This window comes from Gopherus evgoodei, chromosome 10 (genome assembly GCF_007399415.2).
Source record: "Gopherus evgoodei ecotype Sinaloan lineage chromosome 10, rGopEvg1_v1.p, whole genome shotgun sequence".
Lineage (NCBI taxonomy): Eukaryota > Metazoa > Chordata > Testudines > Testudinidae > Gopherus > Gopherus evgoodei.
Window position 1 is genome coordinate 38322928 of NC_044331.1, and position 13817 is coordinate 38336744.

At 50.2% G+C, this 13817-nt stretch overlaps 1 protein-coding gene across 2 annotated transcripts in view; it reads left to right on the forward strand.

Moving 5' to 3' along the window:
• Positions 1 to 13817, forward strand: part of CSPG4 (chondroitin sulfate proteoglycan 4) — a 79896-nt gene that overhangs the window by 33492 nt on the left and 32587 nt on the right. Inside the window, exon 2 of one of the 2 annotated variants that reach the window (XM_030578886.1) lies at positions 12213 to 12379. In XM_030578886.1, coding sequence (XP_030434746.1) covers positions 12213 to 12379 — 167 coding nt within the window. The remainder of the gene's footprint in view (positions 1 to 12212; positions 12380 to 13817) is intronic. The other variant, XM_030578887.1, reaches the window with a different exon arrangement.

Genomic DNA, 13817 nt, shown 5'->3' on the forward strand with positions numbered 1-13817 from the left:
TGCTTACAGAAGCAACAAACTTGGTCCATTCTAACACTACCTGGAGTTGCCTTCCTTTTCCCAGGCATGTAGTATGAATCCCATTTGGGCTGAAAGCCCAGTGGTTTGGATTCATGCAGGTCATGCCCACCACCTGTAAGTGATTCAGGGTGAACTAAGCCCCCATTGGCAGCTACATGGCGAGTGTGAGGATGGATCTCTCTTTAATCTGCCAATCTCTCAGCCCCCAGGGTTGGGGCCATCAGACACTGAATGCACAAGGAATGAGTCAGTGGGAGTCAGTGGTACCCTTCCTAGAACACGGCACTAGCCTGATGAGGGATTCCTATGCCTGGGACTCAGTGGTCCCCTTTCCTAGTGAAACCGCACCAGTTCAGTGAGCAGCCAGTATCCCTCCACAGAGTCCATCGCTGATCTTCAAGGACCATCGCCAAGTATTAGATGGGGGATTTAGTGCTCCAGCTCCAGAGAGTCACAATGAACATCACAGACCATTCCACAGGCCAGACATGGTGTTTCTCCTCGTCTTAAGCACTTGAAAGGAGACAGATGTCTGCATGACCTCAGGAGACGTCCTTCCACACACATCCTGTGATGTTCCGGAGAGTCTTCTGAGGGATGAGATCAGATCTGCTCCAGTGTTACCTGTCATACCTGCCTTCTGATGGCTTAAGGATTGCAGATACTGTAAGCCTTACTCCTAGTGCTCGGCGGGGCCACGATCACAGCAGAAGGCAGCATATCTGTTCTCCACACTGCAGATTAGGGACTGAGTTGTCTCTCTCTAACTACCTAAGAATTGGTACAACAATCTGCTTCAGCTATAGATGGGAAGCAAATTCAGTCTCCGTGTCCTTTCAGTTTGGAGTCCCTCCCTCAGCTCCCAACTAGAACCAACACTTGGAAGGATCACTCTCTCCAGGAGAGGGTACTGACGTCCACCTCCCTGTTCATTCATCCCAGGGTCTGCATGGTGTAACAGGACACCCCTGAGTCGCTGGAGGCCCAGAGAGCTCCAGCAAAAGGAGAGTCTCTTTCAGCTTGAGCCATGACCTTGGTGCCTTTGAGCCCACTGATCGCTGGTTCTGATACAGACCAGGTTGTGAGCCTTCCAGGAGGTTGAAAAATGTCCTTGCTGTCAGTGAAGGTGCATGAGAGAGAGAAGAGATTAAAGTGGAGGGGTAAAGAGGTCAGGGGAGAAAGAAAAGCTGAGCGGGAGAAAGAGCAAGCATGAGCCTCAGGCAACAGAGACCAGGAAAGGGGCGTGAAATGAGGCTTTGATGAGAGGGAATCAGAAATGGATGAGTTGTTACCGCTAATAAAGAGCCTTTTGGGACTTCCCCTTGGACAGAGGCTGCAGAGCCAGCTGTAAGCAATTATAGCCTCCCTGATGTTCCAAGCTGACTTCTTCCATCTCCATCTAATCCCAGGCAGCCCTGCCTGCCCCCTTCTCCCCATGACCTCGCACCCCCGCCTCCTTCTGTCCTCACTCTCCAGTCATGCACACAGGAAGGGGCCGTCTGCTCCGTGCTCTGTGATTTCTGGCAGGCGCTTCCCAGTGAAGCTATTCTTCTCCGCTGCAGGCCCCTCTCCACAGCACAGCAAAGAGTCCTCACCGTGGGGTCCAGCTCAGGGAGCGGGACTCGGATGCATCGATCTCAGCTTGCCAGCGGTGCCAGAGGCTGTGACGGTCTCTGTTCAGATGAATCCCCAATAAGGCTGCTCGTGATTGAGCGCGGGAGAGGCCACTGGCAACACATCGGGGCAACGTGCACAAAAGTGCCTGACAGATGAGCACAAGAGTAGCCTTGTTGCTGGCAAGCCCCCTCATGGCAGGGCATGTCACAGCGGGCTCTCCTCATCTAGCGCCCCTGCCAACAGCCACGCCAGTCTTACAAGGGTCTGCTTCTTCTCATGGCACAGCCTCTGGCCTGATCCATTATAGACACCCCCGCATCCAGGGTAACAGAGAGCCCAACAAATGAGAGTCCAACGACTTCACGCTGAGTCTTTGATCCAGATCCAGATTCCCTGGCCTGACCATGGTCTCCAGGGTCATTGCACTTTTATAAGTGGGCCTGGCCCACCCCCCATCCTCTGGGTGCCATCCCAGGGACCCTGCAGTGAGCAGGCAAGGTCTGTCTATTCACACCTCCCCCAGCTTCTTCCTCCTTCAGCCCGTCAGCAGCCCTTTCCCACGGCCCTTCCTGGGCCCAGTGTGCACCGGTATTCTCCCCAGGCTCCATAGCCTCTCTAGCTTCACCTTCCCCCAAGATCCCCAACAAAATCCCAAATGAAGATACAAACTTAAACCACTGCTGCCCACCGCAGGCAGGATCTATCCTCCCTCTTCAGATTTCCCTGGGCTCTGTTCCACTGCTGAACGCCTCCCCGGGCTTTCTCCCTGGAGGGCCAGATCCTGCCCACCGCTGCAGCCTGCTCCACCCCAGTGGCTTCTCCAGGCCTCTTGCCAGAGTTCTCTAATGGGGGAGGTCCCCCAGGCCATTCCCCTGGGCTTCCTGCCTCCTTCTGCCCTGAAGCCCTTTCCCCAGGCCCACCCCCTCTAGCTGTCATCCTTCATTCCGCTGACCATGCCCTGTAATGGCCACCAGATGCTCTACCTGAGCTTTCCAGCTCCCCTTAGCCCTTTCAATGTCAGTGAGAGGAGGGTAAACCCTATCACAAAGCAGTCACCTGATACACTTAACTGATGGAGGGTGCTGCCTTTGTAAGACGCTGGGTTTAATGCCCTCAGCAGACAAGGAGCTAAGCCAGGACAGCACTAAGGCTCCCCTCTCCCAGAGCAGGGCCTTCCTGGCTGCTGACAACTGGGTCTGGCTAAATCTCCCCCCTCAATAAAGGCCCCATGCCTGGGCTGTCCCGTGCTGGCTCATGCCAGGGAACGGATAATATTCCACTCTGCTGAAGCATCCCCAGGGCAGGGCATTTTCTGCCAGCCAGCTCCAAGTTAGGGAATTACTTGAAGTCTCTGATTCCTTAAGCATCTTGAGGGATGACTCATCTTGCGGGCGGGGGAAGAAAAGAGCCCGTCCTGTATTCTTGCCCATTATAGGCGAGGCTGATGCCTCAGTGCCAGAGGTGGAGGGAGCTGCCATACACAAGACAAAGGAGGACCCAAGCAGAGAAGCCCACCGGCCCCTGTACAAAGCGGCTTGGTTTAGCCACTAGGACAGCATCACGGCTTGGGAGAGCAAGGGCGGGGAGCCCCTCAGATGCATAAATACCTCTCCAAACACTGGCTATGCCCAGAATAGCATGTTTTGAAGTAACGAAAGAGGAACTGGGGTGGGCAGTGACACCCAACACTTTCCAGACTCATCCATCGCTGACCTGGTCCATTGGCAGCTCTTCTGCTGGGTGCACACTGGCAGTCTGCTTCCTGCGGGAGCCCGGGGCAGCCCTGGATGGAGCACTCAGCCTCCGCTTGTTTGGATCTGCTCCGAGGCAGTAATCACACAGGGTGGGAGATCGTGGAGAGGCTGGTCACAAAAAAAGAAACACAGAGCAGCAGCCTATAATCTACTGACTGCTGGCGGAGCGCTTGGAAACTGTGACTGTGGCCTCTCAGTGCAAGCCTTTCTCTCGCATGGTCTCTGCTTCTGGCAAGGCAGGGGAAAGTCATTTCCTGAGGGACCTCTGGAGCTTGGAACAGGAGATATTTTTAGCTCCAGGGCTGAGCACCCCAACCAGAGACGGTCACTGTGACCGCTGAGCCCCACAACACAGCCCATCAGGATGGGAACACTGCAGCTATTATCCGCTCGGAAAGGAAGAGCGATGTGGCTGCGTTCAGGTCCAGGAACAAGCCATTCCCCTGGGAGTTGGTGTGCATCGGACTGGTTCTGGAGGAGGAGAAGGGGCAACAGGGCTGGAGCACCCAAAAGGGGCACAGGACTGGAAATGGGCTTGGGGATCCCAGGAAACAGAAGAAACAGAGACAGGGAAGTGAGGAAGGATGGTCCGGGGTAAGGGTGCTACCAGAAACCTGGGTTCAGTTCTCTGCTCTGCCATGGACTTTCCTCTGTGACCTCGGGCAGGTCCCTTAGACTCTCTGTGCCTCAGGCTCCCTTCTATAGCAGGGGTAGCAGCACTGCCTTGCCTCTCAGGAGTGTCCTCAGGATAAAGATATTAACACCTGGGAGAAGGAGTTCAGCTACTATAGTGATGGGGCCAGATAAGTACCTTAGACAGGAAAGCAGCTTCACCCATCCCGAGCAACAGGCAGAAACTCCCACTTCTTCCCCCAGGTGTAAATCACCAGATAATGAGAGAGACACCACAACTGGATTAGCTGTGGGCTCAGGGCTTTTGAACACCCCAAAATTCAGATCAAAGGGGTTGATTTGTACCTATTGCTGGACCACGTTAGTTGCATTCTCTCAACCCCCTTAGCGCCTGCACCACGGACACACTTCTTACTTCTTTGTACTGCAGCAGTGCCTGAGACCCCACGCAGAATAAGAGTGCCATGGGGCCGGATGCTGTACAGAGAACTTAAGACAAGACAGTCCCTGCCCTAAAGCACAGATGATCTTATTTATGAATGGCAAACCAGGCAGTCAGCCAGGAGTGGCGGATCATATGGGGCTAATCATTCAAAGGAGGTGATTGTAGCAGCAAGCTAAACTAGGGGCTAGCTAAGAATAGCTGTGACTGGGAACTTCATGTCCTCCCAGGTCAGCATCTCCATCCCAATTACACTCGGTCTTTGAACACATGACAAAGAAGCCCAACGAGGAAAGTGTAATCGGAAAAAAACAGTGATCCAAATCCCGGAGCCCAGCTGGGGTTGGGACTCAGCGTAATGGTCTCATCCTAGACACTCCCCCACATTGGAAAACTGCTAGACATTAGCACAATTGGCAGAGTGGGAGCCCAGGATCTGAGCTACAGAGATTCTGGGAATGAGGAGTGAGATGCTTTGGCAGAGCTGGGCAGGTGGCCAGTGGATTGACATGCACTTTCAGAGCTGTGGGCGGGATCCAGGACTGGAATAGTCCAGGGGGCTGCATTTCAGAAAAGACATACGCTGGCAGAGCCGAGGGGAGGGGTACCTAAAATGGGAAGAGCTCAGTGGTTTGAGCTTTAGATTGCTAAACCCAGGGTTATGAGCTCAATCCTTGAGGGGTCCACTTAGGGATCTGGGGGAAGGAAAAAAAATTGGGGATCAGTCCTGCTTTGAGTAGGGGGTTGGACTAGATGACCTCCTGAGGTTCTTTCCAACCCTGATATTATAAGTAAGGCCTGAAGTGCTTCAGCACAGTTCAGCAGAGTCCCTGGGTTGAAAGAGCAGGCCAGGACTAAAGTGTAGTAGCAGAGCAGTACAGGGCCCCAAGACTGGAGCAGCAGTTGTGGAGGCCATCTGTTGACGCTGCCCTGGAGTAACAGGGCATGTTACATGTCAAGAGTGAAGCAAAGCGGCAGGGGCTTGAGGTGAGTTTTACACAAAGCCTGGAGTACTTGCATATACAGTGCTAGGTGCCCACGTTTTCACATGCATTAAGAGAGAGGTTTTGAAAGGCACGAAAGGGCATCTGGACACCTAACCCCCACTGACTTTCAACCCCAGACATTCCACAGTCATGAGCCAGGCTGCCCTGGAAACAATCCCGAGATTGGCTTAGAGACCAGGGCTGGCTCCAGGCACCAGTTCAGCAAGCAGGTGCTTGGGGCGGCTAAGGGGAAGGGGAAGCACGTCAGGCTCTTTGGCAGCAATTTGGCGGCGGGTCCCTCGATCCCTCTCGGAGGGAAGGACCTGCCGCCGAAGAAGAAAGTGACATGGTGGAGCTGCCACTGATCGGGATTGCAGCTTTTTTTCCCCCCGCTTGGGATGTCAGAAACCCTGGAGCCAGCCCTGTTAGAAACCATGAGATTTTTAAAAATGAGAGCCATGAGGGGTCATGTTTTCAACTTCTCTGCAGGCATGAGCACTAGAAATCTGGGGCAGGTTTTAAATGAAAGCTGAGAGTCTTGTGTAATCACAGGACTCCAGGAGCTGGGGCTTTAAGAAAAACACCAGATATTGCAAGAGTTGGGAACAAGCTACCTTTTGTATCTAAATATCCCCCCACAAACTCTTGATACTTTACAAAGAAATCCAAGATCACGCTGGAACATTTAGTGCAAACATTTTCTTTTTACCTGCGTCTTCAAATCCCAGATACCCTCAGCTTTGTTTTAAACTAGACCACTAAGCTCAAGACGGCCTTTCCACCGCAACTCGACTGCCTCTGAATAGAGTCACCATCCGGAGCCGGCTGCAGAGATGAGAAAGATAATAAAGCTAAAACAAAGCAGGGACACGAGGAGACAAACAACAATAATTTACAGTTTTATAGCGCTTTTCCTTGTGAAGAATCCCAAAGCACTTTGCAGGCTGTATGCAGGGCCATTTGCTCACCAAGGAAATGCAGAGCTTTCTGGAGGCAGCTATCTTGCATCAGTACATTATACAACCTTTTTTTTGGCAGAAAAATTGAAGGACAACCTCTGTGGCAATTGCAGGGGGATTTAGGTGGGACAGAACATGCTGGATGCAGAGGTTACTGAGTGAGATTCTCTGGCCTGTGCTAGGCAGGAGGTCAGGCTAGATAATCAGAATGGTCCCTTCTGGCCTCACAAGCTATGAATCTGATTACCAAGGCCAAGGTCAAACTCCCAACCCTATTTATTACTATTTGTATTACAGTGGGAACTAGAGGCCCCAACCAAGATCTGAGCTACATGGCACTAGGCACCGTACAAACACATAGGTGTGTCTTCACTGCAGAGTTAGCTCAGGCTCTTACTTGGGTTTTAGCCCTATGCCCCCCTACCATCTGCACACAAATGCCTTTTAGCTGGGTTCATATGAGTTTGGAACCTGGGCTTGCTCAAGTGAGAGCCCAGGTTTCACTTTAAGGGAGCTCTAGTCTAACCCACCTACTTTGCACTGTGGATACAGGATGTTAACCTGAACACAGGTCCTGATATTCCTCCAGTACCTTCCCACAGTGCTCCAGAGGCCATGTTTCCCTGCCTTTCTACCTCATGCAGCACTAAGAACCAAGGGATATGCCCCCAGAAATCCCAACATCTCACCCAGATTTACCACAGTCCCAGTGTGGATGCGGCTACACAGGTCTGACCTGAGTGTTCCCTTAGCACTGGGGATGCTCACACCTGGGCTTGGCTAACCCAGGCTTCCATCCCCAGCTGAGCTCTGCAGTGAAGACACCCATAGGGAAAGACAGCCAAAGAGCTTACAGCTTAAATAGAGAAGTCAAAGGGTGGCAAGGGACACAGAAGTACAGAGAAGAGGGGGTCTGGGTACTCAGCAGGTCAGTATCAGAACGAAGAACAGAAGCCAGTCCAACAGCAGATCCACTAGACCATGCTCCCTCTAGCCTAACCTATTAAAAGGTGTCATTAATCAGAAGCTCAAGGTTACCGCTCATTCAAAGACTGTGCTTTTCCATATGCAGAGCAGCCATTTACCAGCAGCCACTTTGTTCAGATGAAGGGAAGCAGGGAAACAAAAATTTAGGGAATTCTCCATCAGCCAGAGCACAATGTGTGTTTCCTCGGAAACACTGCATTCAGCTCTGCTCACAAAATGGCAGCTGCTCTTGCAAGCAGGCCGATGCCGTAGAAATGTAAAGGTGAGATAGAGAGCACAAAATCATGCCCAATTAAGTACCTACGTACACATCTGGCAGTGCCTTCCTGGCTCGTGCCTCAGCCAGGTGCTGGTTCAGTGCCGGTTCAGAGGGAAGAGTGCCTCCTAGTGAAACAGCCAATGCAGTAAAGAAAGGCAAATCTAGTTTTTAAAAAAGGCCAGAGGAGCAATGTTTAGAGTAGGACAGTGACTTACAACGCCCTCGTGGCTAAAAGCACACCTCTTGTGATTCACCTGGGCCAGGCTTCCAAAATGACACGTGTAACAGGCTTCCAAGGGCGTGTGTAACAACCAGGAAATGAGCAAGCACTTCAGATGTGCTGGCGGCTGCGCCCAGTGCTAACTAGGAGGGTGAGTTTCAAACAAGCGTGTACATGTTGCTTCTTCTGCTCAGCCAAAAGTAGGTGTAATATACATGTAATACACATGTAATTCTCAAAGGAACACCAATGGGCAGCTTCCACTCTGCAAGTGAATGAAAACACTGTTTATGTGTCTAAATAACATCAGGGACGCCCCTAAGTTATTGAAGCTGTGAGGCTGTCCCTAAAGGCTGGGATTCAGAAGACCATTTGAAAACTCAGATGGCAAACTCCTACATAGGGGAAAGTGATGGGTAGGAGTAGAGCAGCAAAGGAGCAAGGTTTAGCTAAAAACCAAACACAGGATTTTGAACTATAAGAAAATATGTCAAAGAGGCAGGAGCCCTGGCATTGCCTCTTCCAGGCAAGTCAGTGTAATTATCTGTAACCTTTCCAAAGATGGGCTTATTTCAAACTGTCCCTTACAGATGCTGTTCCGCAGTCACCAAGTGCTGTGTTTGCTTTCCGTTTCCTCTTCAACCTGTATTAGCAAATTTTACCTGCAGGGGATAAGTCTGGTTAATTTCCTGTCAGTTCTAGAAGCTGTCAGCTTCAGTCACCAAGATAACTGAGCTCAATCTCAAGTCACACAGGAAGGCTTCTGAGGTTCTTAAAAGCTGCAAATACGTCACGTAGAATGTGATAGTTTGGACACAACGATGAAATTCCTAAAATCAGAGACCTAAAGGCAGCTGATATTTAGGAGCTGTTTGAAGGCAAACAAGCTGCAAGGAGTGAGCTGGATTCTCCTCTCATTTGTACCAGTGGTAAATCAGGAGTAAATCCATTGAAGACATGAGAGGCCAGGGCCTAAGCAGCATTCCACTGATGCAAAATGGCTCAAAACCCAGCAGACCCAGCCTCTAGACAATCTCTTCTGCATCGGCAGAACCTGGTGTAGTGGGGAGCTGTTATGGTTGCTCCTTTGCCACCCCACCTCATGACTGCCAGGATAAGGGGCATGGCCAGGGAGAAAGGCATGGATAGCCAAGCCCTAAACCCTCTTAACTTCAAAGACTGTCCCCCAAGGTGCGCCATAGTTTGACCCTAAACGGTTGTTGGGATTGGGCAAAGTCAACTCTCTGTTCTGTATATAAAGGATAAGAGGCAAGATGTTGGTGTCTTTGGACACCAGCGGGTGGGTGAACCAGCAAGGGTCTGTGATAGATGGGCAGTGTTTTGTGACAACAGCGATGGAGGATGGGAAAATGTAAGAGGATCTCTGACCTATACGTTGAAACTGGGCAGTGATACCAGGCAGAGTTAAGGTTGCTTCTGGAATGTGCAAAATTTTGTTTTAAACTTGTATATTTATTTAAGAGACTGCACGGATTGGGACTCAGTATATTTATCTACCATGTGTATATTCTATACATATATGCATATATATACTATGGACATATACATATTATATATACATATACATACACACATACCTCTCACCAATAATCTACAAAAGTAGACATCAGTGGCTGGGACATGTGCTGAGAATAGAAAATGAACACTTACCAAATACCGCCCTTGAATGGAAGCCAGAAAACGCAGGAGAAAGAGAGGAAGACAGCGAATAACATGGAAAAGAACAGTTCTGAATGACATCAAGCACTTCGATATGAAATGGGAAGATTTGGAGAGAAGGGCAGTTGACAGGCAAGGATGGCAAATGTAGGTAGCCCAATGAGCAGAAAAGCATGGGATGGACTAAGTAATACACACACACACACACATATACAAAAACTACATTAAAATGTTCTAAAATTTTGCAAAGTCAAGCACTCAAAAGTTTTAAAAGTTAGGAAATGCCAGAATTTGGGTTGCCTGAGCAACTTTAATTCTGCCTCTTTGGACATATGCATTATGAGAGCGTCTTTAACTATAGGAGCACATGCTTTTTTTTCTGATTGCTCCTAATTCTAGCATTTACAAACTTTGGAGTGTTTGACTTTGCAATCTTAAATTCTTTGACTATGCTTTTTTTGTGTGGAAAATAGATAGCTGTACAGATATATATTGTGCACATACAGATGTATAAAGGAATAAACTTCCCTATCACCGAAAAGAAGCCATTTTGGGGGTGAAATTCAGCAACTATTGAACAGTGCAAAGCAACAGCACACAGTAGCGTACACCGAGAATAAAGAAGAATACTGTTTCCAACTGCAATGGCAAAGGAAATTTTGGTAGAATATACATATCCTTTGCCTAAAACAAAGTGGAGAATATGGTCAGCGGGCCAAATCATCAGCTGGTGTACATCTAAGTCCTTTTATTAACTTTGATGGAGCTATACAGATTTACACCAGTTGAGGTTCCAGCCCAGGAACTGATACAGCCACTACTGAAGCCTTATGTCCATTCCTTGCAGTGGGGTGTCGAATGAGCCTTTTCCACCTCTATCAGCCATATCTGAAACTGGAATTTGGCCAGAACTCTGGGGCTCACACACCAGCACTTGTAGCAAAGAGTCCTGTGGCACCTTATAGACTAACAGACGTTTTGGAGCATGAGCTTTCGTGGGTGAATACCCACTTTGTCAGATGCATGTGACATGCATGTGACGAAGTGGGTATTCACCCACGAAAGTTCATGCTCCAAAACATCTGTTAGTCTATAAGGTGCCACAGGACTCTTTGCTACTTTTACAGATCCAGACTAACACGGCTACCCCCCTGATACTTTACACCAGCTCTTGTGAAAAGATGACAGGAAAGATCTCGCTCCAGCCCAATCTCATGCTAGCTGCACTCTGAGAAACACGGCCTTCCTCGTCTTTACCACCCAGCTCTATGGCGTCCCATTGGAAAGGGACACCCGGGAAAGGATTTGTTTGAAGCGCTTTCCTTACTTCTTCCTGTGCTGCCGATGCCCAACAACTAGCAACACATTTCTGTGGAGCGAAGCATGTTGCTGTCAGAGCTGGGCAGCTCCTGAAGGTGACACCAACAGAGACCCCTGAGAGGAAGAGAGGGAATCTGCTTAAATAACACTGCCCTGGGCATATGCACTGCAGAACACCAGAAGAGTGAGAGGTTGTATAACGCTCTTCAGGAGGGCAGCGGTTAGCAAAAAGAGACAGTTTTGTGTTAAGCAACAAAGAATCCTGTGGCACCTTATAGACTAACAGATGTATTGGAGCATAAGCTTTCGTGAGTGAATATTCACCCACGAAAGCTTATGCTCCAATACATCTGTTAGTCTATAAGGTGCCACAGGGTTCACCCACGAAAGCCTATGCTCCAATACATCAATTGCTCTATAAGATGCCACAGGACTCTTTGTTGCTTTTTACAGATCCAGACAAACAGGGCTACCCCTCTGAATTTTGTGTTAGTCTGCTGACCTGCTTTCCCCATCTAGTGACAGTGAGGGGTATGTGCAGCTTCCTCCAGTTGTATTTGTGTTTGCTTTTCACAGGGTTTTTGAATGCTGCAGGGCGATGAAATAACACAGGGGCTGGAGAAGTTAGAGTATTTCAGTTCTTGGCTGATGGAAATCCAGCAAGGAGATTAGATCTCCCATTAATTTAGCCCCATAAGTGGTTCCTTAAGGTTAAAAACAAAAGATTGCTCAGAAAAAAATAAACTCGAATAGCAAAGACACTTGGGTTCTTGCAGATGGCAGCTGCTGTGCACTGCCAGATGAAAGAGTTGGCTTTAACCCCTAACTCCCCGTCTCTCATCCTGGCCTGGCTGCAGCTGGCGCTATGGGGGCAAGACACTCAGCCCCAGTTGTAATGCAGTTGTGCCAGAGGCCCCAGATGAGATCAGGGCCACAATGTGCTAGGCACCATTGAGACTAAGTACTCTTGGGCCATCCATACCCCAAAGACCTTACAGTCTAACAGATAAGGCAGAAAGCGATTAAGTGACTTGCCAACGTCACCCAGCAGGGCAGTGGCAGAGCAAGGAATAGAATCCAGGTCTCCCAAGTCCCCATCCAGTAGACCAAACGTCCATCACTTTGACTGGAGAGTGTGCAGCATGTCGCTCACCAGCAACCTCTGGTGGACTGCCTAGGAACACAGCTGATGGTCTACAAAGGGAGCCCCACGGCTAGGTCACAGGGCAGAGGCCCTTCTGCAGGGGAGAGGAGGGATGTTCTCTTGACCCCATGCGGTGGTTGAGTCACCTAACAGGAGCCCAGGCCCTGAACCTCTTCTCTTTCCCTCTCAGCAGCCTCTTTCTTTGGAGACGGCTATGTGGAGATGCCCTTGGTGGAGGTGTATAGCACAGTCCAGCTCCACCTGCAGTTTTCAACAAGCCAGCGGAGTGGGCTCCTCTTCCTGGCTGCAGGACAGACTGACTATCTCCTGGTGGAGCTCCGCTCTGGTGTCCTGCAGGTCAGCAACACTCTCTCCTCCTTGCAGCAGGCATAGCAAGGTTACTGGCCACATTTGGCCTCAGGATGAGCGGGCAGGTCTCTGCTGACATCACTGGGGCTGTATCTGCTTACTTTGGGATTTGACACAGTGTGAGAAGCACGGTGGGGAGCAGGGCCGGCTTTAGGCCTATTCCACCTATTCCCCCGAATCGGGCCCTGCACCTAAGAGGGCCTCGCGCCCAGTGAGAATTCCTTCCCTGGCTAGAGGCGCCTTTTTAATTTTTACTCACCTGGCGGCGCTCCAGGTCTCCAGCAGCACTTCAGTGGAGGTCCTTCGCTCACTCTGGGTCTTTGGCGGCACTTCGGTGGTGAGTTCTTCAGTGCTGCCGAAGACCTGGAGCGAGTGAAAGACCTGCTGCCAAAGTCTCGCAGCACCACCTGGTGAGTACAAGCCCCACGTGCTTTTTTACATGTGGTAGGTTTTTTTTGTTTTTTTTTTAGTCATCTCTGCCAGAGCCCCATCGAAACTGTTTGAATTGGGCCCCGCACTTCCTAAAGCCAGCCCTGGTGAGGAGGCTGGGATCTTGGAGGAATGGAGGGTTGTGAGTCTGGCAGTAACGTCCACCCATGCTGCACATTTTTAAGGACAGCATCTTCTTTTTGGATACTAACCAAGGCCACAAAACACCCTATGGAGCCAGGCCCTGGGACCCTGAACAGGAGTGCTACTCCCCCCAGCACTCAGACCAAGCAGATGTGTCTAAGGCAAAGGACACTGAGCAGGAGGGACAGATGCATCCGAAGAAGCGGGTATTCATCCACGGAAGTTCATGCTCCAATACATCTGTTAGTCTACAAGGTGCCACAGGACTCTCTGCTGCTTTTACAGGAGGGACAGGACATCCTTCAGGGGGAAGTCCCAGAAACAGCCAGCTCAGGAGAGAGCTCCAGCTTTGGTAGAAAACTCCAGGAGGGAGGGTGGGTCTTAGCCTATTGCCCAGTGCTATTGAGAGCAGATTGCACCATCTGTGCTGAGCCCTACAGTTGTTTTAATTGATCCTCTGTCATAGAATATCAGGGTTGGAAGGGACCTCGTGAGGTCATCTAGTCCAACCCCCTGCTCAAAGCAGGATTAATCCCCAGATAGATTTTTATCCTAAATGGCCCCCTCAAGGATTGAACTCACAACCTGGGTCTAACTGGCCAATGCTCAAACCACTGAGCTATCCCTTCCCACCCTTTCCTTGGCTGCTAATCAGGAGCTCTGTTAATCGTGGTGAGACAGAGCCTGTAGCATTCCTCCCCCCAACACCTTCACTGTGAAGGTGGCTATTTTGTCCAGCTCTGAAAGCCCTTAATCCAAGCCCACCTGTAACCTGCTCAGGTAGCAACTGTGAGGATGCCGTGCAAGCACGGCACAAGAGCCTGATGCTAACTAATGCTGCACCTGCTGACAG